The 27,316-nt window shown below is 45.9% G+C and overlaps 1 protein-coding gene across 1 annotated transcript in view; it reads left to right on the top strand.

The window, feature by feature from the left end:
• Nucleotides 1-24,418: 24,418 nt before the first annotated feature.
• The window catches only part of LOC114665878 (N-lysine methyltransferase SMYD2-like), a 30,026-nt gene continuing 27,128 nt past the window's right edge, over nucleotides 24,419-27,316 (top strand). Inside the window, exon 1 of the mRNA XM_028820527.2 lies at nucleotides 24,419-24,827. Within this exon, the coding sequence (XP_028676360.1) occupies nucleotides 24,652-24,827 (176 nt within the window). The 5' untranslated portion in view covers nucleotides 24,419-24,651. The remainder of the gene's footprint in view (nucleotides 24,828-27,316) is intronic.

The following is a 27,316-nucleotide window of genomic DNA, read 5'->3' as shown; positions in this document are numbered from 1 at the left end:
GCAGGACTGAGGCTGGCACAGAGTGGTGCCCGCCAAGTCATGGAAACCCTGCCAACCGGGAGGAAATCCTGGGACAACTGCTCACCATACGAGCTCTCCTTGTATGTTGAGCTTATTTCATGACATGCAGTTTGACTGCCCAGCTCACTCACTACAAGGGTCGGCGAGCCCACCCAGACACATACACAGGTGGACGAATGGATGGATGGATTGATGGATGTCTGCTTACTTGGTTTGGTTGTCAGGCAGCACAGCAGGATCTATCTATCTATCTATCTATCTATCTATCTATCTATCTATCTATCTATCTATCTATCTATCTATCTATCTATCTATCTATCTATCTATCTATCTATCTCCTTTCATATCTAGCTGTTTCTTATATAGCGCCTTTCATTCCCCTCAGATATACAGTTTAATGCTTTTTATGCCTAGCTTTCTGTGTATGATATAGCACCTGTCATAGATACCGTACAGTTGTTTTTATTTTTTATCCATTATGCAGCATTTTCCATATCTATTATATAGTGCCTTTCTGTTATGTTGTTTCTCTATTTTTTTTATTTGTTACGCAGCATCATTCATGTCTATTATCAGAATCAGAATCAGATTTATTGGCCAAGTATGCACACATACAAGGAATTTGACTTCGGTTTTGGTGACTCTCCAATTATAAGATATATAATGGACACACATGCCCTGCAGTGGGCTGGCGCCCTGCCTGGGGTTTGTTTCCTGCCTTGTGCCCTGTGTTGGCTGGGATTGGCTCCAGCAGACCCCCATGACCCTGTAGTTAGGATATAGTGGATTGGATAATGGATGGATGGACAATGGACATACACACAACAGTTAATCACACAGAGGATATATATATATATATATATATATATATATATATATATATATATATATATTGTCACAAAAACAAGACATACTCAGATAAAGGTTTGGGGCAGCCACCCGTATAATCTGGTATCCTGGCTGCAAAAGTCGTTTTTATGTAAATAAACAGCACTGATGTGCATACAATTGAGTCCAAGACAAGACTGAGGAATTAGGAAAGAGGGCAGGGTTTTAAAGGGGAAGACAGGAAGTGAGGTCATAGGGATCAGGGACGTGTTCGTTCTCCATTGGTTCAGGCCCGGACGTGATGTCAGAGGGGCCGGAACCAGTAAGGTCTCCTTCCATTGGCTCGGTCCCGGAAATGATGTCACGAGAGCCAGGCGGAATCTCCCGGGAATGGTCTGCAGGTAAGAGAGGAAAAGAGTCAGTGCACTCTGCCACCCTGGGAGGACTGGGGGGATGAAATTAACCATTTGTGAGCTTGATGGCATGTGGGAAAAAAGCTGTTCTTCTATCTGTTCGTTTTGGCATACAGTACTGTATATTAATCTATAATGACTGGCAGATGGAAGAAGTTCAAAAAGGTTGTGGCCTGGATGTGAGGGGTCGGTGATGATTTTCCCAGCTCGTTTCGTGATATATACAGATATAGTGGTTTTCTTATCTTGCTATGTATACTTTAGTTTGTTTCATTTTCTAGTGTCTCTTACATCTGTTAATCTATCATATAGCACCTTTCATAGTTATCTATTATATAGTGCCTTTCGTTTTTATCTCTATTATAGTGCATCTTTCAGATTTACTATTTGTTCCTTTAATTTGTATCTGTTAGATAGCATCTTTCCTGTCTATTATTTAGCGCTCTTCTTGTCTGTTATGTAGTTGTTTTCATGTTCTAGTCATTATATGTTCTTTTTTATGTCTATGTGTCTGGCACCTTTTATAGCTATCTTTTTATTATATACTGCCCTTATCTGTGCCTATTATGAAGTGCCTTTCACGTCTTCTATTTATTAAGTAGCACGTTTCATATCTGTTGTGTTATTCCTTTCGTTTCTTGTCTCTCCATCTACTATATAGCGTCTTTCACACACCTCTCACCTGCTCTCTTACTCCCCCGCCCTGCCATGCCGTGTCTTCCCCTCCCTTTTCTTAAACGAGTGTGCGCGGGTGACACACAAGCGCGCAGGCACCTGCCGTGCACGTGTCCGCAGCCCCGCGCGGCTCAGTCTTCTCGAGCGCGCGCGCGCGCGCTGCCCGGCGTTCCCGGCAGTGCTGAAGAGGTTAATGAGTCGGCGGCTCAGCGAGTGGGTCACATTTGGAGGGAATTACAGCAGATGAGGTCCTCCTCGCAGCGCCGCGGCTTCTGAACATGTTGAAAGGGCATTAGTTCAGTCACTTTCCCCGGAATTACCAAATCTGCTCGGGAAGCCTTCATTAGGATATTAAACAAGACTTAATAAGTGAAAGTGATTTGGAGCAACGATAATCACGCGCATTAATCAAGGCAGCTTCTGTCTGCGCACAATATGGTCCACGTTTTATTGAAAAAGCCTCTTTAATTCCAGAGCTTCTTAAGAGGCAGACGCTATATCAAGTGATTACATATTTATTATGTTAAGACCTGGGGACAAAATGTTTAGTCACCTGCATGCCTGACTCTTTCTTTCTTTCTTTCTTTCTTTCTTTCTTTCTTTCTTTCTTTCTTTCTTTCTTTCTTTCTTTCTTTCTTTCTTTCTTTCTTTCTTTCTTTCTTAATAAGCACCAAAACTCCTGACTTTCCTTTTCCGTCCTATAGTGCATTTCATAGTAAGCATCATTTTACGTTTCATAATATGGCACCTTTCATGATAACTGTTAAAAAGTTAAAGTTAAAACTGTTAACTGTTAAAACGTTTTTTTTGTGTGTGTGTTTTACTACAGTATGATGTTCATCAAGCATCCAATTCATTATATAGCGCCTTTTTCTACAGAGCAGTAGTACAAAGGTCAGCAAAATTTACACAAAGAAACTCATCACAGAAGCAAAGATGAGGTGGGCATGAAGAGGTTTGGGGTGCGTGTGAGTGAACACAGTGGACCATAAGATTAGCGTGGGAGGATCGGGGTCTGAGTGCCCCTTAAAGTATTTTATGGCAAATCCAAGGGATTGACCCAACACAGAATTTGGACTCGTGATCTTTCTCATGTCCCATTAAAATTAGATGTTGTCATAGAAGACAAGAGCTGGCTGGCATCCCGGCTGGGACAGTTTAGTAATGGAGGAGCCACCCAGGGCCATGTGCTCCCTTAATTTGACAGGTGGTGGCAGCTCTATGGGGGGGGTCTCCCATATGCACACCCTCAGGGCTTCATGGGAATTGAAGTTCCAATAGGCAGGCCTGCTGGGTCTTGTGGGAGCCACCAGAGGGAGCTGTAGGGAGGAGGTCTCCCCATTTTAGTGCTTCCTGGACACAATGTGGTAGCACTGGAAGTACTCCTTGGTCTGTTATAAAGGAAGACCCCCCCCCCCCCACACACACACACACATACACTAGGGATGAGGATGAAGATGAAACTCACTGAGGAAGAGTGGAGGCAGAGAAGAAAAGAAAGACAGAAGAGGATTTAGTGTATGGTGTTGGACAGGGAGGCCTGTATTGGAAGGGTATTTGTGCAGTAAGTCATTTATGTTTGGGGTCTGCTGTGCTGGTACGCCCCCTACAGGTCACAATGTGAAGTAAATGTCTAAATGAAAACTGTGAAGAAGGAGATCGTAACGAGAAGCACGCAGAAGCATTTGGCATTTTAACACAAAGCCATGTCTCCGTAAACTCGGCGAATGAAGTGTCACATCAGGCCAACTTTGAATCAGGCACAAGACCCCCTTAGCCCCTCTCCCACCAACCACAATCCATTCCTCACATCAAGACGCACCCACAATCAACAAAATGGTGGTGGAAAAAGCTCAAAGTTGAATTTCTGAAATGTAAACCAGTTACAGAAACTTCAATCTAATGAGAAAGAGATCCGATTCTTTGACAGGAGTCTCTGTGGATTGGCAAAAAGCGATGAACATAAGGACCCCCCATACCACAAATCCGTCACGGCGGCCGCTCCTTTCCTGCTCACAAAGCTCTTCCATTAAGATTTTGATTTTTCTGCCTAAAAGCCCACCTTCTGCATTGAAGTTTGGTTAAATCAACCGCTTCTCATTCATTTCAAGTACTGGAAGATTCAACAGTTTGAGTTTAAGGTCCTTCTAGTAATGGGATTTTGTTTGTATAAATATAATAAGAATCGGTTTGATCGACCATTAAAAAGGACGCTGCAACATCTGCAAAGCACGCAAAAAGCCCACATCTGCTGAGGGCACCCAGTGGTTTAGTCTTCAATGTCCAGATGTCCCCTTTTATCCTTATTAATGCAATAATTGCAACGCTGAAATTAAAAATGGCTTTTGTTGTGCTTATGACAATGTGATCTGGTCATCGGCGGGCCGCAGTAAGGAATGCAATATTAAACAGAGAGCAGTTACTTACCAGATAAATCTGCGACGTATAAGAAGGAAATCGCTTCCACTAATACGACTGGAAATTTCAGAAATGTGTGTGAAATTAATGCACTCGGATGATTCCCTTAAGCTTCGCTCCCATGTCTTGGCCAGATCACAAAAATGTATTTGCTTTTCAGCGAGCATAAAGCGTTGGGCTACTTGCGATTAGGCCATAGATTTGTGCCTTTCAGCCCTCAAAGCAGATAAAGGGTTTAGTTTGACCTTCGCGAAGACCTAATCGGGGTCTGCTCATTTGCGGTGCGTCTTCCTCTGACGGCGACGTCTGCAGCGTCACACGTGGCCGTGGGGTTGGGGGGGCGCAGTGCTTGGCCTGAAAGCTCCCAATGTCACCTCGGCTCATTGTCTGTGTGCAGTCTGCTGGTTCTTCTCGTGTCTGTGTGGCATTCTCTGACACGTGTTAAATATTCGCTGAAGTGAAATCTCATGTCGTTTGGTGAAACTGGTGGCAGGCCAGACAGGTCAGCCCAGACTTCCCAGCCCTCAGCTCTTCCGGGGTAGCCCTAGGGGGGCATCCTTACGACATGCCAAACCACCTCAACTGGCTCCTCTTGATCGACTCACCTTTAATCGCCGAGCTTCTCAACTTATCATGAAGGGTCAGCCCAACCACATGGTGGAGAAACCTCATTTTGGCCCCTCGTCCTCGCCATCTCATTCTTTCAGTCATCATCCACAACTTATGACCATAAGTGCGGACAGGATTGTGGATCAACCAGTAAACTGGACCACTGTAAGTGCCAGGCTGGATGGATGGGTGTCCCAACTACGATGGAAGATGGATCCTTTCCCAGCCAGGTGGCCATACTGGAAGGGGGTGCCGGGTTGGTTGTAAATTCTTATCCCTGTCAGGATAAACAAATAATGAATGGACCAATTATGGGCAATTGGTCCCCCAGTAGAAAAGCGGGTAGTGCTCCTCTGGCTTGGCCCCAGTATGGACTCCCGCAGAGTGGCCTCGGAATTGGCGTTTTGAAGGGCAACCCCGTCGGGGTTCTTGGGTGTCACCTGGGGGTGCTATTAATGCTATTAGGAGTAATTCTCCGTGCTTTAGAGGACTTTCGTCCGACCAGGAAGCGCTTCCGTTACATAACGCCGTAACCCCTGAAGCATAAAAGAAGCCGCCTCACTCCTGAATTAGAACTGGAGTTGTGGAGGAGTGAGACGACAGAAGAAGACAAACGAATTCAAGTGTGCTGTACTGCTGATCTGAAGCCTGGAGAAGGTATTGTTGTTAATAACTCGTAATCTAAAAGAACTCGGGACAAGTTGTGTCTGAAGTCAGGGTACCGAGGCGCCCTCAGATCAAAGGCCACTTTTTCAATAAACGGTCGCGGCTTAAAGAGGGGGCCCCCGTGGTCATGTGGCCGGAGCCGTTCCTGGGTGATTCATCACTTAAGTGCACAGGTGAGGAGTCGTCCACATCCGTAATTGTTGCCGGGAGCTGCTAATTGTCCCACCTGATCCACATCACCCGTGATATCTAAAAGAAGCGCGAGGCGGATGGAAGGGAAAGAGAAAAGAGAGGAGAGAAGAGAAAGAGAACGGGAGGTTAAAGGAGAAGGAAGCAGGAAGGAGAAAGCCGGTGCGTGAGCGAGTGAGAGCGCGAGGAAGAACAGGCCCTGTTAAGGTGGAGTGCAGCTGGTAGGAGAGCCCCAGAGGGGTGTTTGGCCAACTCTCGGAGGGGGGGCTGTTGGAAGCGGTCGCTCCAGCTGAGCAGTTTAGAGGAACTGGAGTGGCTGGCAGAGGAAACCACTCGGCGCAGAAGGTAGCGGGAGTCGTGGAGGCTTTGGGCGTGTTGAGCCCCAGCGTGAGCACCCTGGCCGTCGGGGAAGGACCCCAAGTGTCGGTCCGGCTGGAGCCCAACATAGCCGGGGATCGGAGGGCTACCGGACCAGTAAAGAAGGAGCTGCATGTGCTGGTAGGGTGTGGGGCCCGAATGGGAGAAGCAGGGGAGCCGCCAGTAGAAGAACGCACCTGGCTTTAGTTTTAAAGAAAGTCTGCTTCCAGCCGTTATTCTTAAAGGAGTTTCTAACCTCCACAGTTCACTTGTTTTTATTGGATTATTTATTTAATGACTTCTCTGAGAGACACTGCACTATTTATTTGAACACTTTGATTTTGTTGACTTTTTGCACCATCCCCTTGCTTCGTGGTTGATACCCTCACTGCCTAGCTCATCGGTGACATTACCGACGGTATCGGGTTCAAGAGCTCCCAGAAGTAAAATGTGAGCATGGAACAGAACCCGCATCGTCGCAGCCCCCTGGTGGTCACAGCACCCACAGGACAGCTGGCACCACTCTACAGTAGATAAGGGCAGCTGGAGAGACCAATCCACTCTCTTCTGACAGAGAGGACCACGACCTCAGGCTCGAAGGTGCTGCTCCTCATCCCAGCCACCTCCACCTTGGCAGAAGAAATGAAAGGAAATGTTTCTGGATATCAAAAAACTTTACGATGAAGTGCGGAAGCCGATAGAAAGCCCAACGTAATCGATGTTTGTGGTGCCCAGCCTTTGCTTTCCAAACTGTATCAGTTCTCTCACATCCACCCTCTGTCTGTCTGCCATTTGTCCCCGTCTCTTGTTCCACTTGCTGCAGTTCTTCCTTGACTGTCATCTCAGGTAGCCTCACTGATGTGGAGGTCAGGGCCCTGTGGACCCCATCCCACCTGTTGTTCTTCTTTTTGCTGAAGGAAGTTCTTTAGGACCTTAGCCGTGTGTTTAAGGTCATTGAAGTTGAGATGATCAGATGCCACCCTGATGCTGACCTGCTTAGGCTTCTCGGCACTGACTAATCCATTCATTCTGACCCGATCGCCAGCTCCAATTGCAGAAATGCTACCAGGCTCTCCGGCTCTTTTACAGACAAATGGCTTCTCAAATTTGGATTTCCGGTCCTTGTGTTTTTTGGGGAGTCTCTCAGCTTTGTTTCCATATTGGAGGAATGGCTTTTCTACACAAACTCTTCCATGAAGACCACTTGTGTCAAACAGGGTGGCTAGACTCTGGTTCCAGTTGTTTTTGTCAGTTCAGAGCCGATGGAGGTGCTGGATTTCTAATGATCCTTTTTGGGGTGTCAGCTCTCTGATCTGCTGCGCTCACTTTGACATTTCCTTGTTGCCTCTTCTTGAAAGTCTTGTCTTCTGCGGAGAGACCTGACAGATGCAGGATGACCGACTTGTGACGTGTTGCTCTTCTGACACTTGGGTTGATGATTTGAAGCTGTGACTGACCCATATGCCCCCCCCCCCCCCCCATCCCCTCATCTTTGCCCAGATTCTGTCATTTGTGCTTCAGCTCATCTGTTTGGTTCAGTCCAATCCTGAGGTCAGCACTTCTTTGTTTGATCCCCCATTTCTACTCAAAAGGCTTGACAGCCGGGCCGGGGACTCCTGTTGGGGAACGTAGAAAGTTTTATTGAGTCTTCCCTGCTGTCCTTTCCCTTTACTCACATCCTTACAATAATCTGAGGGGTTCACTTGTCTGCCTCTCCTTAAGATTGGCCTCCTCTCCAGGATGTCATCTTACGGCTGCTGGTACAGGCTCTGGTCAAAATAATAATAAAAATAATTGATTACATTTACATTTACAATATAGAATTTATACACAGAGATACTAATGTCAACTACTGTTTTTGGGCGAGTTTCTTTCTACCAGTCCATCTTGATATTGTAACCATCTTAACGCTATGCCAATCTGATGTTCTTTTCTGAGAAGTCCTCATCATCTGAGATGGATGTTCAGATTTTCATTTTGTCCAATAGGAAGATGGCGTTCCACAGTTTCCTTCAGCAGCCATGACACCAAAACGATACGCCGGTCCTGGGATCAGAACACCTTCAGACGTGTAGCATCTGCAGCCCCTGAAGGAGAGAAGCTCAAATCTGAAACAGAAGCTCTGAAGCTCTAATCAGAGTAGAATTAACCTCAGCATTATGGGAGCCTTGTGCCTACAGTAATAATTCACACCAGCCATCTTGAGGGGATGAAGCGTGACATTTGCGGTATTTTTTGAAATCCCGTTTCACACATGCAGTTGACCGTTGAACTCAAGACAGGAATAGAAATAAACGGTTGGAAGCGACTCGGTCAGGGAGGCTGTGAAGATGAAACACATGCCGAGTAGGTAGTGATTTCACAGGACGTGTACAAAGGCAAATAAGCGATGAAATCCACGGAGACTCTGGATCAGGGTCAGCGGGGAATGCGGAACGACCTGACGGTAAGCAACTAGACGCTCTCGACCTTTTACAATACACTCAGAGAGATCGTTAGGTTGCCTTAATAAGGAAGGTGCCATTAGTCATGGCGTGCGCTCATTTCCACGATGTCATAGTCTTCGTGTATTGCAAATATAGAAAGGATCTGTGGAGTCCCGTCTTACACACACATAAAAACGAATGCGTGTCGGGTCAGAGTAGGAAGGACCAAGCGCGGTCTTGGTGACAGAGGTGGCCCCCCAAGGTACCCGCCGGGTACTCTCGTCCAGTTCATGCCAGCTCTCTTTTCCCTTTTGAGCTGCTGTCCCTGCTCTTTTGTTTTTGGGGACACCTTGTGCTGCACTCCTGTGCTGCCATGTGGTCGCACATTTCCACGGCCGCTGGGTGATTTTCTCTCTCTGATGGCCTTGCTGAGAGAAAGAGAGAGCAGACCACTTCCGTGGGGTTTTCTTAAATGTGCATTGAATGCGGACGATTGGAAAATGTTTAGCAAAAGACCCCGTGGTGCTCTTGTGCTACGAGGCAGATAATAAACGGAGGACCCAGAGAGAGGGAGAGAGAGAGAGAGATGTTAAAAGATTAAGAGAGGCTGAAACTGAGAAAACCAAACCTGAAAATGTGAGACAAGTGCCAAGTCAAAAAATAAACGAGGAGACCAAGAGATCAGCAGCAAAATTTTTGTAGAGCAATCCTAACAATCTCGGATGTGGCTTACTAATTGCATGTAAGCCTTTATAGCGTCAGGCTAGTGATGTCACTATAAAACCACGCCCCCTAGAAACTACCATGGCAACAGGAGCACAACAACAAGATGGCTTCCCGGTAGACAGTGAATTATTTTAACTTCAGAAGGAGCTGACGGCCCTTCAAGTCCGTCCGGTGCTGAGCCCGATGGGACGCCGAGAGGCCAGAGGTTTAGAGAGAGAAGGACTGAAGGGGTGAATAGGAAAGAGCCCATGGAGGCCCACCTGTCAGAGTGGGGTTTTGTCCCCTTTGTTGCACCTCATTCTTATTCCTCTGCAGGTTTCACATTTCCTCGGTGTCACTGACCACCCTCAGTCTTCTCCTTTTCTTGTCCTGATATCTTTCGCTGTCCACACACAAACACATTCTTTTTAAAGGAATATTCCACCCAGAGATGACATTTTGTTTATAATGAGAAAACATTTTGAATGTGATGACCTCATGGACAATGGAAATCACAAAGTCTGTGGAGCTCAGCAGCAAATAATCTTAAAACATCCAAGAAAAAAAAGTCTTAGGCTACTCGGGTCACGTCATCCGCAAGTCAGTCATCCGCTCGCATGGGCACAACGTCCAAAACATTTCGCTAACATATTCTTGGATCAATACTTTGACGTGGAGGCTTGGGGGGGAGCCGCAGTGCTGCACATTTACATCGCGTCCCAAGTCACACATCATAGGACGACAATACAAGCGAAGCATCACTAACAGAAACGCGTTTAAACCTTTACGATAAAGTGCACAAGTTCCATTAACAATTTTGAGGTGACAGAAACCCCGTTGGGTTTGGCTCCAGCATCCCAGCATTCCTGCTCTTGATAAGTGGGAAATGAATAATAATTCAATCATTAATTTTAATAAGAATTTAACAATTATTATTATTACAATTAAAAATAATCATTATTCTGTAATGTCACCAAATTTCAATCAAATCTGTCAAAGCAATTTTGAGATTTTGGGGGGATTGTTATCTCTTGTGGACCCTTAAGTACCCCTAAATGTTTAAATATCCAAATGTCCTTTCTTAGGGGATGCCCCAGATGTGCCATCCTGCCAAATTTCAGCTTTTTGACTCGACAGAGAAAAGTAAATCAGTCAGCATTACAGCATATATAGCATCACGCATGTGTGCCAGTGGGTCGCCTGCCAGGCTCAGCTGAGGTATGTAGTATCACCCCAAAGCAAGAGGGGGCGCCGTCGCTAACCTCATCACCATTTTTCTGCCTCCGCAGGTCCAAGAAGATGCCCAGTGAGAGCAACTAACTCCGCCCCTTCTGGACAAGGTCTTATAAAGCTGGGCATCTCACTTTGAGACGAGCCAACCCAGAGGGCGGAGCTTCCACAAGAAGCCAAGACCCGCTCAACCGAGCAACGGCGTTCATAGAGAGGAGGCGACTGCCTGCAGGCTCAGTTTTGAAGCACCATTCTACATCTGTTTCACCTTTTTGTTAAAAGTCGTCTCACCACCATTCGACCACAACTGATATATAGATAGATTTACGGATATATCTCATTCCTTAATCTTGGCTGCAGGGTGTCTGTCTTCTGTTAGGCCAAAGCTCTGCCATCTTTAAACAGTGCAACTGTCCTGAACTCACCGTCTATGGTCGTGCACATCACTTCTATGACAAATAAGTGACACAGCCCATGATATTACCTGCTGAAAATGACCGCCCCCTCAGAAAAACACAGACACAAAATGACAATGTCACTGGGAAATAAACGATAAAACAATAAGAAAAATGAACAACAAATCAGACCAAAGAGCCAACGTCAAAAATTAAAAAGCCGACTCGTTCCTGAAAGACGAGCCCACGGACGGCGAGTTTGGACGTTTCACCTCCCTGCTTTCTAATACACGATATTAATGTTTCATAATACACCTTCCACACACATCAAAGATTTGAGCCAAAGCCCAATCTGAAGGCTTTATTCCTCTTGGCCTACATGGACTATTTAATTCAATTTTTTCAGTCTTTCCAATCTAAAGATTTATCTCAATATTTTAATACTCTCATATGAAAGAAGGTTTGGGATTTTTTTTTTCCTCGTCTCATCAAATCTAATTAATAAAATGACATCCTGGATATAATTGTTTGGGGCCAATCTGCTTGCTGGCCATTGTGTTTTTGTGCAAGTTAAAAGTTGAACATGAAAAAAGAAAAAAAAAAAAGATGTTAAAGAATAAAAAAATAGAAAAGATAAGTCGCAGATTGCAGCTCTGAATTAAAAGAATATGACAAGGAATCAAAATCCTAAGTAGATTTAATATAGAAGGAGACGGGGTTATGAAAAAACACAGCAATCTGTGCAGATGACATCCCCGCCGAGTGCATCTCAGTGCAGTTAAATCAGAAATCAAATGAAACGAGAGCAGCTTAACTGGGGGGCCGAGCTCAATAGACCGGGCACCTTGGAGGAAGGATCAAGAGTCTTCAACCACGTCCTGGGGCATGGACATCCAGAGAACTTCAGTCCTGTTGTATTTAGGAGGGCAATTACAGAGGAGGTCACAGAGGACACTTTGAAATAAAATAACATGGAGAAATAAATAAGAAAAACAGGTAAGAAAGGAGCTATATATGCAATAGATAGATAGATAGATAGATAGATAGATAGATAGACAGACAGACAGACAGACAGACAGACAGACAGACAGACAGACAGACAGATAGATAGATAGATAGATAGATAGATAGATAGATAGATAGATAGATAGATAGATAGATAGATAGATAGATAGATAGATAGATAGATAGATAGATAATGTGAAGGGCACTATATGATAGATAGATAGATAGTGTAGTTGGCAGGATTAGATAGATAGATAGATAGATAGATAGACAGACAGACAGACAGACAGACAGACAGACAGACAGACAGACAGACAGACAGATAGATAGATAGATAGATAGATAGATAGATAGATAGATAATGTGAAGGGCACTATATGATAGATAGATAGATAGTGTAGTTGGCAGGATTAGATAGATAGATAGATAGATAGATAGATAGATAGATAGATAGATAGATAGATAGATAGATAGATAGATAGATAGATAGATAGATAGATAGATAGATAGATAGATAGATAGACAGCGTAGTTGGCAGGACTCCATAGATAGATAGCGTAGCAGGTATGATGGATGAAGTCCTCTGAAATTCCTTTCGGGCTCTCTAAGCTCCTGGATTGTGAGCGCTCGCCAAGCTCCAAACGTCTTTCCATTTAAGTGGGCCCCCTCGTCAGTGTCCCTCCCACTCATGTTGTCTACAGCTTTACCAGTTCCCTATGGCCCTGGATGGGCTCACCACCTTACAATCCGAGGCTGAACCAGTGGGATCACTTAACCTTGCGGTTAAGTCCTCTGCCGAGTGCCCCCTGACGTTCATCGAGCTCAATCCTCACAACGTTCCTCGAGTTCCAGCTGTCTGGGCCCGTGAGATCGACAATGGCCTCCTTTCTTTTTCGCCGTGACACTTCATGTTTGGAGCACTCGGCTGAATGGCAGTGCTGTGTCATGGACGCCATTATTCACACTTGAGCACAACGATCCTCACTACAGCATCGAGGGCTCTTTAGCTGGGGATGGGACAAGACAGGCGAAGTAGAAAATTTGCCACTTGGCGAGGCTTTCATTAATCAAACAAAGGGACTCAAACACTCCCAACTGCTTTCAAAGTGGAGTCTTGAGGGGCCAGAAGAAATAAATATTAAAACTGCGCTGAAAGCCCTGGAAACGAAACTAATGAGCCGGAGTGCCGTTCATCCACTGCTTGGGATTTTGTTCTTCACACGAGGCCCCCAGTTTTTGGTTATCTACCATCGCCCAACACCTCATCCCTGAACTGGACTCACTCACCATTGTGACTTAACAGCGAGCCCGACTCCCACTTTCGGGTAGGCACTTTGTAAAAGTCGGTATTTAAAACAAAGAATGAAGTTTGAATGCATGGAGCGCCTTTCTCTGATGAACGTCACCACCATGCACTTTACAAGAACAGAAGACTGATAAGAGAAGGCACTCAGGATGGACTCATTGGTGAACAGCTGGGGAGACATTTGGGAAAAGCTCAGGGTGACACAGGAAGGGAGACGAATTGTCACTTTTTAGAGCGCACTTCATATCCCAGAAATACGAGGTGAAGTGGTGGGTCAGCCTGCCCATAGGGAGTCCCATGTAAAGGCGCTTTATAGACCATGCGCTTTAGTGCAGTTCTGTACTGCTGCTGGACCTCAGACTTTTGGAGGTGGGACACGTCTCTATGTTTTTTATAAATAACGCCTTTGAGAGGAGATTGGATCAGGAAAGAAAAGGCTGATCATCAAACTTCAGGCCAGTGTTCAGGAACCATTCACCCAGGAGAACTGTGAGCAAAGCCACGGGAGAAGTCAACGAGCTCAGAGTCCAAAATCAAGCACGAGCTTCATGTGATGACATCATGATGTCACAGGACTGGATTGTGACATCACATTAGAAAATGGTGCTGGGATGACATCATAGCAATACGAATAAGCATAAGCCGCTCAAATTTACCGAGCTGAAGCCCTGAAGATGTGCGTGTGCTTGACAGCTTAATGGCCGATGTTTATTACAGGTGGAGTGTAGCTGCTGCCCAGGGAGTTGGAGTCAGGAGTGGAGGAGGACAAAGCTTGCCTGCCAGGAGTGGAAGAAGAAAAGAGAAACAACTTTTTACTGTTTATTGTCTAAGAAAGACGTCTGTACGAGGTGTCTGTGTGAAAGCAGATGGCCATTTGTGTGGTTGTGTCAATTGGAGGACAGCTAAGTCAAGTCCATCACTCACGGTGACACTCTGAGACACCTGATACAGTGCCTTTCTCCGCTAGCCCACTATCCCATTTTCAAGCATATAATAATGTGGTGGAATAAAAACACGGGTTCAAGAACAAAATGTTGGAGAGTCAGCCGTTTGAGAAAATGAACTGTGGGTAAAATAACAGGCACCCAAGGGTGCAGGAAGAATCCAGCGGGCTGCCACAAAGGTGACGCGTTCTCAGAGTGAGTGCTGTGCCCAGGTGGGTGACCATCTTCTGAACCTCTCCGGCTCTTCTGCTCTTCCTAGATGCCATTCAGGATAGTTGTTGAATCTCATGTTATGGGTGCCAAGCGCTCCAATGACAACTGGCACAGTTCTGGCCTTTGTGTTCAACATCCAGTTGATGTCTGTCTCCACATCTTCTCCGCTTCCTTTGTGAGAAGGTTAGCATGTCCTGGTTTAGCAACATCAGCGAGAAGGCAGGTCTTCACCTTTCTGTTGTGGAGCACTAGATCTGGTCAGGGACCGGTCTGCGTTGACAGCCACGTCACACATGATGGTCACGTCACCGATGGACGTGACACCTTGTGGCTTGTACTCGTCCCAGAGATCAGGTACTTCATGGCACATCTACCAGTGCAGATTGTTAGCCACTTTGTGATGCCTGTGCAGGTATTTGGTAGGCGTTGACACATTATTATTATTATTATTATTATTATTATTATTATAAATAAATGCATTATAATTATTATCGCTGGTTGAAGTCTGCTCATTGAACACATTTTATTTATTCCTCAGTCCTCACCAGTCTGTCGGCCTCTTCCATGGTCCAACGCCGTCTGATGTGCTACACTCACTCAGCCGTCTGACAAGTGGAGTGGCATGTGTGCCACCTGCTGGCACTTCAGTAGTGAGTCCTGGAAACGGCAGCAAAACAAGAAGAAGAAGAAGACATAAAGATGAAGCTTGCTATGGGCTCTCACACTGACAAGTTGGCTTAAACAGTCCGTGTCTGTGTGTACACACAGTGGGCCCTGTGGTGGACTGGCGCCCCCTACAGGGCTGATTACTGCCTTACTGCCGAGGACAGACCTCAACTCCTTAACCTCCAATAATTGGATTAAAGGATGGATGGATGAATAGATGTCAAGCACAGCTGGGAAAGGTGAGGAGAGCAAATAAACAGATTAAGTGATGAATGGATGGAAGGACAGATGAGAGGTTGGATGGATATAAGAAGAGAAGGGGGTGAAAAAATGGATGAATGAAGTGATAGACAGAAGGAAGCAGTTATGGGATAAGAAGAGCACCTGTGGACTGAGTGGTGACTGCCTGTGAAGCCCCTTCAGTCTTATTATTTCAATCGAGGCTGAGGACCCCCTAATTCTCACCTTGTGACCCTGGAATGTCACCATTGGCACTCGACTGCTTTGATTGTATCTTGTTAATTGGACTAAGTGCCCTGTGATGGTTCCAGTTCTGTAATGCACTACACTAAAACTCTTGATCCAAATTAAACCCTCTGGTGGACTGGTGTCTTGTCCAGGGTTTGTTCCTGTCTTAAGCCCTCTGCTGCCCAAGTAGGCTGCAGCCCCCCCAAAAGCTTGGACTGGATCAAAAAGGTTGTATTTGACAATACTGCGTGGTCGCCTCACTGCTCCAGAAGATCGGGTTCAAATCCCAGCTTGGTTACTTCCCTTATGGAATTTCTGTGTTCTCCTTGAGCCCTTGTGGGCTTCACTCCAGGTCCTCTGGTTTCCACCCACATGTTAATGAAGTGCACTTTAAGGCCAATTGCTGATCCCAAACTGGCCCAGAATTAGTAAGTGTAGCTTGTGATGGACTGGAGCCCCCTATGGGACTGATCCTGGTTTTCACCCAGTGCAACGTTGAGAAGGTTAGGTCTTATATTAATGCAGTGCGTCCACTTCACCGCTCCAGGACATCAGGTTCAACCCCAGGCTGATCATGGTCTGTGTGGAGTGTCTGTGATTTTCTTGTAGTTTTCCCATCAGGTTCCTTGGTCTTCTACTCTCACGTGAAACAAACGTGAGCGCTGGTCCGGGATGAGCAAATGCGACGGACTGGCGCCCCCTACAGGCCAACCGTGCGGTGTCTATAAAGTTTGCATTTCTCCTAATTTAATTCAGTCATGACCACACCAAAACCAAGTAGAAACGAACATTTGCCCAGTTTATCCCATTCATAACTGATGTCCTCATTTCTACGACAACATCAATGACGTTCCTGGTCTTACTTAAACACTTTAAAACATTTCCATTAAATGCCAGTTTCATGGTTTTGATTTTAAGCACAATATGCATTGTATCGTATGTTTTTATTCAATTGTCTTAAATGTACTTTTAGTCATATTTGTGTTTTTTATGTTGTTATGTTCTTATTTTTACTGCGATATGCGTTTGAATTTCCCCTTGCAGATTAATAAAAACAATCAAAGGCCAAAGTAAAGAAATGCGGCGAAACAAGATCGGAATTGGAGTTGTGCGGGCGTCTGACCACAAGGTGGAGCCATTGGTAAAGAAATGAGCCACCAGAAGCCAGCGAGGATGAAGGCAGAGGCTGCACTACCACTCGGGGGCTTCTTTCTTTCTTTCTTTCTTTCTTTCTTTCTTTCTTTCTTTCTTTCTTTCTTTCTTTCTTTCTTTCTTTCTTTCTTTCTTTCTTTCTTTCTTTCTTTTTATGTATTTGCTTTTATTTTAAACACCTAAAAATAATATTTAAAATATGCTAAAAACATCCTAAAAACATTAGTTCTGCGGACATAATCCTGCTTCTTTCTAACCTGTGTATCCAGTTTGGGGTCTCTAGCAGTAGATGCCAGTCCGAGCAGCACGGGGCACAAGGCTGGAAGCACTGCAGGACACAATCACACACGTGCCTATTTTGAAATGCTGGCAGAAAATGGGGACGTGTGGAGGAAAACCCACCCAGATATGGGTAGAATGTGGATACTCCACACAGGCAGGGACTGAGGAAGTGTGAGGTGCCAGTGCCAAGTAAGTCTGGGACTGCCAAAATACACACACATCCAGCAGGTAGTGCTGGCTCTTCATCGGGCACTGGCATTTTCTTCAGGTGCTCCCATGCCACAGTCCATAGGCGTGATGCTGGTGCCACTGGGAGTTCTGAAATCTGATGCTAGGCTAGGCTTCAGCTCCCCAAGCAAGAGGTGATAAGAAACACTGAAGTAAGGAAGCAGGTGCCCAGCCATCACAGCGTGGCAGGTCTGACTGGCAAACACGGGCAGCTGTGATGTGTTAGAAATCGGCTCAGACACTGAGGTGCCCGTTCTAACAACTCGCCCGCTCATATTCATTACTGCAGTTTGCTCCATTTTGGATGTCCACTCAGTCCTTTATACCTGGCTGTTCATTATGGGATGTCCACAGACCTTCTGTTAACGGAGCTAAGGGAGCGCAGGGCTTGTTTGTCAAAAATCAAAGCAAATCCTCCGAGTTCAGATTTTATAAACAAATGTTTGTTTTATTTCCATTTCTTTATATTACAGTATTTTTTTTAATCTGTCAATTTTCATATTTTTGGAAGAAACAGATAAAGACAGGATCAGGGAGATTAGCAGGTAGACATGAGCGGGGTCAGCCGAGCTCATTAGTTTGAAATTCTAATCCTCCATTTATTTTGGCCTAACTCAAAGAAGCCAAGGATTGGACGTGGACCCCCTAAACCACTCGGTCAAGAGTCATTTTTGGGGGGAGAGACTAGGGAACTGTGCCAGGAAGAGAGCTGAAGAGACCACGAGGGTGCAGAGTCAGCATCGGAAATCCAACCCAGAAGAGCACTTTTATCCAATGGGATACTCCTGGAGTCACTGGAGCACTGAGGTCGGTGTGAAAGGAGCTATATAGAAAGAAAGAAAGAAAGAAAGAAAGAAAGAAAGAAAGAAAGAAAGAAAGAAAGAAAGAAAGAAAGAAAGAATCCTGACACATCTGGATAAAAAAGACACACATGTCAGGATGCTATTCATAGACTTTAGCTCTGCCTTCAACACAATCATCTCTCCAAAGCTGGTTGTAAAACTGAGCAGGTTGGGCCTGAACACCACCCTCTGCAATTGGATCCTAGACGTCTTGACAGAGAGGCCCCAGTCAGTTCAGATGGGCTACAACACTTCCAGCATCATCACCCTGAGCATTGGAGCGCCACGGGGCAGTGTGCTTAGTCCACTACTCTTCACCCTGCTGACTCACGACTGCACAGCCACGCACAACACCAACCACATCATCAAGTTCGCGGATGACATGACGGTGCTGGGACTGATAAGCAGGGAGGATGAAACAGCATACAGAGATGAGGTGGAATGGCTGTCTTCATGGTGTGAAGACAACAATCTACCTCTCAGTGTCAACAAGACAAAAGAGATAATTGTGAACTTCAGAAAATCACATCCTGCCCACATCCCACTCAGCATCAATGGTTTAGATGTGGAGACTGTTAGGAGTACCAAGTTCCTCAGTGTGAACATAACAGAGGAACTTACGTGGACACATAACACCTCATCACTAATCAAGAAAGCCCAGCAGAGACTACACTTTCTGAGGAGGCTGAAGTGAGCAAGTCTTCCCCCTGCCATTCCTCACCATGTTCTACAGAGGCACCATTGAGAGTGTCCTGACCAGCTGCATCACTGTCTGGTATGGCAACTGCAACATATCTGACCACAAAGGATAGTGAAGACAGCAGAGAACATTACTGGGGTGCCTCTCCCTTCACTAAAGGACATATTTTACAAACGCAGTGTCCGTAAGGCCTGCAGCATTGAGCAGGACCCCCTTACACCCCTCACATGGACTTTTCATACTTCTGCCATCCAAGAGAAGATACTGCAGCATCAGAGACAGATCTGCCAGGCTGCAGGAGAGTTTTTACCCCCAAGCTGTTAGACTCCTTAACACCAGGCTGCCCCCTGGGATCTTCCACACGGCCTCAACCACCTCGAAAAACAGAACTTTTATACATGCAGGCCACTGTCCTGTAAAGACGAGAGTGCGGGGAGAGAAGAACTGAAATTGTCATACTGACCTTGAAGGATCTGACACTCTTGATATCCTTCTGCTGTGAAACATTCTGACCTGTCATTGTTTACATGTCTTCAACAACTATTATCATACACTGATCATTTCTGTATTATCTATATCTATTATTTACTGATTATTATTACTATTATTTATTACTTATTATTTATTTATTATATTACATATTTATTGACTATATTTATGTATCGAGATTGCATAATACCATACATTGCATCAATGTTCATATTTCTTACTACACGTCAATATTGCTGCTATTTCCTTGTCTTGTCTTGTTTGTGTTTTAATTTTAAATCTTAATTTAAATTTTTAATTTTAATTTTTATGTGCACTTCATGTTGTTACACTGTGGACCCTGAGCTTCGCAATTTTGTCTATCTGTATACTTGTATGTGGTTGAGATGACAACAAAGTTCACTTTGACTTAGAAAGAAAGAAAGAAAGAAAGAAAGAAAGAAAGAAAGAAAGAAAGAAAGAAAGAAAGAAAGATTGGTGCTGATTTCCGTGCGATCTTTATAATAACATTTTATTGTAAGGAGCAGAAGCTTCATTCCATATGATGGCTGTGACAGATTAAGGTCTCCGTGACCCCTTGAACCCTCAGACTAGACGTCAGACACCAGATAAAAGTCCAAATAATAGTTTATTATTATTATTAATAATAATAATAATAATAATAAATGTGCACAAAGCACCCTCCACTCCAAAATACTCAAATAATAATAATAATTCCAATAAACAATAACCAATCCTCCACTCCCAGACGCGTTGCCACCCTTCCACCCAGCTCAGCTCAACATCTGGGATTTCCCATCGTCCTTTTATATTCCCTGACCCGGAAGTGTTTCCCATCTTACTTCCAGGTCAGATAAAAAGTCCTTCTCTTCAACCCGGAAACACGACGTTCCCTCTGGTCATATGATTAGGACGTGCTTCCAGGTTATAGGGCACGTATAAGTCCTTGAGCCTCCCTGCAGCGTCCTCTGGTGGGCCCCACGGTGTCCAGCAGGGTTGGGAATAAAAACTCCATTGTCCATAATTCCCTGCTGGTCTTCGGAGCACTTCCATGCTACAGGGAGGGCTCCATCTAGCAGTCTGGGGGTATTGGCCGGGGTAAATGGCTAGCCATCCCTCATATGGCTTTCTCAGTGATAACCCAACAACAGCTGCTGGGGATCCAGAAAGTCACTTACTTGTGTTGTAGATCTCATGTTCCATTGTGACCCCTCAATCTACACGCAGTGACCCTTCATAACAAAGTGCACATGCGTGAGCAGAAGGGTTTGGAACTGAACTCAGTTCTGATTGCTCCTGACTCTTCATTCAGCACTGTACTGAAGCCCCTGCACCAGCAATTCCATCTTTGAGTCTTCTTGGCAGGGATCTACAAGCTTTGCACACTTGGGGTTGGCCAGTGGATCCCGTTCTCCTTGGCAGATGCTGTCAAGCTTCACTAGCCATCCTCTACTTGTGTGTCAGGGACGTGGTCATTTCAGGGGGATGAGACAGTTAATGGCGATGATAATTGTGTCTTTGATCAATCATAAATTTCATTTTGTGTCCCGGTCCCGCCTGTGCCCTTTACCGTATTTTAGGTCGTTTGACAGACGCTTCCAGCTGCACTCCCATCACACTACAGCTGATGGCAGAAGTGAGGCCCACGGGCTCGGCACTCGGCTCTGATTCACATCTGGAGGCCCAGCATGAGAGCGCGGCGCGTACAATTTGCGGCTATGTATAGCTTCACTAGTTTATCCTGGCATATTTAATTACAGACACAACTCTACTGAGATGTCACGACGATTCATTTTGGAATACAAAATACACTCCTTCTGTAAAGTGTCTTGGAGGTGAGCGTGTGCAGATGAGGGCATGAAGATGGAGAATAAGCCCAACATCCCGAGGAGCAGACCCACTTTTTGAGCTTGTCATCATAATGGCTTGTGACCAGACAATGACCAGTCCTTTCCTTCCATTATGATTATCGATTGGCTGGGGCAGCAGAGCCACACCTCATCACAACTGGACGCCACTTCTGTCTGCAGCTGGAGCTCTCAGGTACCCTAAGTGCCCACCAGGGTCTCCTTCAGTATATATGGAGAGAGAGAGTATATCCAGTCCTGCGCTGGCCTTGTTAGGGACCGGCCATATCTCAAATTGGCCGTGTGTCGGTCACAAAGAGTGCAGGTCACTTCGATTGAGGCCCGCGGGGCCTGGTGTGTGCCACACACAGTTTAACTGCTGCTATGGAGGGCCACAAACCGGCCACATGTCAGGTCTGCGTAAGGCAGTGTTTCTCTACCACGAGATCGTGCCACCAGTGGGTCTTGTGATGAGGTCGTTGGTTCGAGAGTGGGCCGCAGTTGGTCACCTAAGTGATCGGCTGTGCTGTGCAATGTGTTTCTCCATTTCTAAGTGAGCTTGTAATCACCAAAGGGGTGCTTTGCAATCGCTGCCAGTGGGTCGTCAATGAATTTAAAAAAGCAAAACTGGGGTGCAGGACCACAAAGGTGTAAGGAATGTGGCACTGCCCAAATATGTCAGAGCAGCGCTGATGAGAACAAACCTGAAAGGGTCACCCAAGAGTCAGAGACCCTATGTAATACGATCATCATCATCATCATCACAATTGTCTGACTGTGGCTGCTTTGGCAGTTTCTACAAGTTTATCATCTGTGGCTTTCCTCTGAACCTCAGCCCTAAGTACAAATTGCCTCAACTCAGTCGGCTGTACATTGGTGTACGACTGTAAATATCTATACATATATGTGTATTAAACTTATTGTAATAGATAAGAGAGATCCTCAGCACAAAGAATTGGGGTGCCAACCCGGCAGACGCCATTTAATGAAGACAAAAATGAGATGAAAATGGAAAAACAAGGCAATGATGCAAAATCGCGGCCACAGCCATTCACAAGACGTCAGCAAAGACTTCTGATTAGGAGTTCTGTCTCTGATGGTCGTCGGCCTGATTAGTGCTTCCAATTCCGGTGGTCTTCAGGGAGGGGCTTTTCATTCTGGACCGGAAATTCCAGCTGTCATCTCATAGAGCTGCAGAGGGAAAAGGAGATTAAAAGTAGCAATGGCACCTCCTCTTGTCTCAGGGTGGTATTGCTTACCTGATGTGAGCCACAAAGACGTCCTCTGCTCGCATGTGTGTGTCAAGGAGTATTAAATGTTGTAACTTCAAGTAACTTATAGCTACAGGGTGGCACAATTGTGGATCCTTGGGGTTTGGGATGTACTATAAAAGTGCTGTAAATCCCCCAGGCCACTAGCTGGCAGCAGGAGAGACCTGCTGCCGGTATGCAGGTTACTGCAAGGGCTCATGGGAGTTGTAGTTTTAGCTGTGATCCAACAGTGCTCTTCATTAAAGGACTTACGAGAGCCTCCATGAGCTGAAAAGGTGATTAAAAGGTTAGGGTGGACATGGCAGATCTTGTGAGGAAAGGTGGAATGAAAGTTACTTGAAGGGTGGTTGGGCTTGGGTGAGCATGAAAGTTCAAAGGGTCGATGTTATTATGGTCTGTGTCAACCAGTCCAAGATGAGCATTAGGCATAAAGAAGTAAAATGAAGGAAGCGTGGCCAACAAGGCTGAGGCCTGCTGGTTCAAACTCAGCTTTAGCTCTCCTGGGAGAAAAGGATAATGGAACGTGAAATGGTGAGACGTGTGTGAGTGGGTGGTCCTACAGATTGTGTGGAACAGGTAGGAGTGCTAAAGAATATAATGGGAAGAACAGAAATAATCAGAGCACATGATTTTAGGAGTAAAGTAGGAATCACATAGTGTGTATAATTTTCATTTAAACAGGTTTAGAAGGTCCAATCTTAAAATGCTGCGTCTGTCTGGCATACACTCCGGCACAGCAGGGGGCAGTAGTGCCACTTCCTGTGGGATGCCAGCTACCATAAACACAAGAAGAAGAAGAAGAAGAAGAAGAAGCAGACAATCAGGAGATCTGGAAGAGGAGTAGAGGCCGTGGCTCACCTGATGATGATGAGGAGGAGGAGGAAGAGGAGGAGGTGGCACCCAGTACCTAGATAGATAGATAGATAGATAGATAGATAGATAGATAGATAGATAGATAAAGCACAATATATGCGATAAATAGTTGGATAGAACTTTACTGGTCTGCTCTTGCCGAAGAAGCAAGGCACTATATATATATTAGCCTTCCTGTCACAGCCCCCTTTTAGCATTCACTGTTGTCAGCTTTGGGGTACAATTTAAAGGGCAAACTCTACAGAAAAGGGTGAATTAAAAATAAAATAGCAAAGAAACAATACTTAAGACAATTAATTAAAACAATTAAAGATAATTTAAAAAGACACATATACAATACAATTTATTTTTGGACAGCCCAAAATCACATAAGAAGTGCCGCAATGGGCTTTAATAGGCCCCGCCTCTTGACAGCCCCCCAGCCTCGACTCTCTAAGAAGACAAAAAAAAAAAAAAACTCCCAAAAAATCCTTGTAGGGAAAAAATGGCAGAAAGCTCAGGAAAGGCAGTTCAGAGAGAGACCCCTTTCCAGGTAGGCTGGGCGTGCAGTGGGTGTCAAAAAGAAGGGGGTCAATACAAGACAAGACACAGAACAGATCAAATCCTCTTATACTTTCAAATGTCATGGACTGAGAGCATAAACAACAACAACTCACTAAACAATGAGCTCAGTTTAAAGCCCGCATGAAGCACTTCTTGTGAATTTGGGCGCAGGCCTGAGGACCGCTGGTGCTGAAACGGAGCCCGTCGCCCTGTAATTCCTATCCGATTTGGTTCATTCTTGTATAGCGCCCTTCACTGAGCGCAGGCTCGAGAAAAGGCGATTACAGACTTTACCATAAAAATACAGGATTACTAAACTCAGTTTTAAAAGCTCATTTATCTTACTTTTAAATGATAAACTAAACTGAAAACTTGAGTAATTAAAACAAACGCTTGTACTGTACAAGAATGAATAAACCGAATGGATTTACGTGTGATTCTCGGGCCTTGACAAGAATTTCCGTTTATTTCATCTATTTTTATTACGTTCTAATCGAGATGGCGATCTCTAATGAAACTGCTCGCACTTCACCGGCCTCCTGTTTTAAGCCAATCCCAAATCTCCGCTCGCCCTCCCCTCAGAATCCCGCGCACCGCCGAGTGACAGGAAGGTGACGCGCCCTCTAAAGCGGCTCTCTTTAAGACCCAGCAGACGACCCGTCGTCCACGCAGGCCCCGCGCGGCAGGGCCGTCTGCTGCTTCCATTTATGTAGTTTCGGGAGGATGAACCAGCGCCGCTCCATTAATAGCAAACAGGCGAGGGACGGAGCTGCCAATCCGGCGTCGCTTTGAGTAAAACGTGGGAGCTCCCCGAGAGGCTGCGGCGGAGGTCGGAGCGAACGAGCGAGCGAGTGAGTGAGTCTGTCCGTGGAAGCTGAGCCTCGGCAGTCATGAAGGCGGACGGCAAAGCGGAGGGCATCGAGAGATTCATCAGCCCGGGCAAAGGCAGGGGGCTGCGGGCGCTGAAGGAGTTTAAAGTTGGAGATCTCGTCTTCGCGTGCCCGGCGTACACGTACGTGTTGACTGTCAACGAGCGGGGCAACCACTGCGAATTCTGCTTCGCCAGGTACGTAACTTTCCGTCCGCTCCGCTCTGCTCTGCTCTGCCATGCCGCATACTGCGGAGGTGCTCGCTGGGCTGGAGGAAGTCATCGGCCGGGGAGGGATGGGCTTCCTGTGTGGGGACCCGAGATGCGGCGGCGACTGTTTTCGTCGAGTCAAACTTTTTTCTTTCTTCTTTTATTTTTTTAATGTTACTTTGCTGTGTGAGTTATTGCTTGTCGCGCTGTTGAGCAAGTCGGCTGAGCCACCTGCTCGGGGACCGGCCAGTGGCGGGGGTCCAAATGAAACGTGGATTCACACATTGGGGTCTGCAGCGAGAGGCAGCTGCTGCTGCTTAATCTGACAGAAGAAACAAAATAAAAATGCGACGAGACGGGGTGTGAGGTGGGCTACGCAAGAAGTGGCTGTCATCGGTCTGCGGGGGGCCGTCAGATACCCCAAAAACACAAACGGTGCTAAGGCTACTTGTAACGTAAAACATCACAAACGTCCACTGATGGCGTCGGTTTGGGTGCCAGGCCAGGGCCAACCCTGGACGGGGCGCACGTGGCCATTTAAAGACAGTGGCACTCTGTGGGTGGGAGACACACAAGAACCTGAGGAGTAGAGGCCGAGTACACACAGGACAGCAACCAGTGGTGGCATTCATGGCTACATTCTCCACTGGACACTACAGGCCTTTTGAAAAAGTAAATGCACTCCACAGTCGTCTTTTCTTTTGTATTATAATATGCGTCTTGTATCCAAATTTGATCTTCATATAGTTGAACATTATCAATAAGTAAAGGTGATGTCACAGGCCGGCAGGCACAGCGACCGACATAGTGCTTAAAACTTTGGACTTTGTGGGTTGAAATCCCACCGCTGACACCACTGTGTGACCCTGAGTAGGTCCCGTCACCTGCCCGTGCTCCAACTGGAGATACCGAGGTAAATGTTACTGAGTGTTTATGTCAGATGTCTCAAGTACACCTTGGATTACGATGTCACCCAAATTAAAATTCATAATAAGTTATAGTTATGGGGGAGAAAAAGAGAAATGGACTTTGCAGTAATTTATTTAATGAAAGGTGAACAGATGTGCCATTTCTGTCTGTGGAAATCACAAGTCCACCCTTGGCTCTAACCGCAGGTGGGGCTCCCCTTGTACCGTCGGCTGTCTCTGACATCGTCAATGTATCCTGTGATGTTTGAGGGGCGTCTTGCGTGCACAGCTTGTCACAAATCCCTCCTGCCAACAGCATCTCACGTCTGAGCTTTGTCCTGGCCATTCCTGAGCCCCCTTTTCTTCCTGTTCATTCAATCCTTGGTGGGTTTACTGCCACGTTCAGGGATGTAAGACCCACGTTTAGTTGCGTTTTGGTCTTCTGACAGGTTGCATCAAACGGTGTGAGACCATGAAGAATTCCTAGTGAGTTCTATGATGGGGAGTCATGATGCAGTGAAGAAGCCCCAAAGCAGCACACTTCCACCACCGGCCCTTCCAGTTACTATCAGGGTCTTCCACTTAGTTACTGGGCAACAATCAACTACAGTACTTATCTACAGGAAATCATTTCCTCGTCTGTTCCACAAGTCCTGGCTCCTTCCTAGATGTCCTTAAGCACACTTTAGTCCTACCCTGATGTTCTTTCTGGTTTTCTCCTTGCACTCCTCCCATGTGCCTCACTTATGCAGCTAATGGTAGACCCCTGCACTTTGACAGCAACAGTGGCAAGAGCTACCTGGAGGTCCCAAGATGAAATTCTGGGCTTCTTGGAGACATCTTTCAGTAGCTTGACCTCTGGCTCGGCTTTCTCGGTTACTTGGCCAGGACAAGTTGGCGACTGAGTGAATTCCTCTCTACTTGCAGATGATCTTCTGGACAGTAGGGTGGGGAGATCTTTGGAAATCCCTTCTGAGACTCGTAGGCATCTTTAGCCTTCTTTCTGAAGGCCTCCAAGAGGTCCTTTGATTGGTTTGAGGGGTGCGTTATCGACATGCTACAAACTTCATGCTTAAATAAGAGCAGAGGTTCAGACACGATCCTCTCTGCTGAGGTTGTTGTCATTGGCACCTGATTCTGATTTGTGGTATTTAAGGTAGCGAGAAATGGAGGCCTTCACACACACACACACACACACACATGCAACATTTGTGTTTATTGAAATTGTGCAGAGGACTACAAATGACCCAAAACACATTGTGTGGTGACCGCAGTGAGTGTGCGTGTGACGACGACAACAATAGCAAGGACAGTAAAGTGGCCGGACATCGGGAATCCTCATTTGCAACCTTTTGGTTTCAAAAACTGTCATGTGGCATCTGAATGGTAAAAGTACCCCAGAATACTGGAAGAACCCCCCCAAAATAAAAGGCAGTCGTATAGATCAGTATTTCCCAGCCACAGCTGACCCCCGGATGAAAGTCTGACCACCAACCCCAACGGCTCTGACGATTGCACTCGATTCACAGCGGCAGCGTCGCAAAAGGATGGCGACCAATCCTGAAAGTC

The sequence above is a fragment of the Erpetoichthys calabaricus genome, chromosome 15 (assembly GCF_900747795.2).
Source record: "Erpetoichthys calabaricus chromosome 15, fErpCal1.3, whole genome shotgun sequence".
In the NCBI taxonomy this organism is placed as follows: domain Eukaryota; kingdom Metazoa; phylum Chordata; class Cladistia; order Polypteriformes; family Polypteridae; genus Erpetoichthys; species Erpetoichthys calabaricus.
This window is presented reverse-complemented; position numbering and strand designations above follow the sequence as displayed.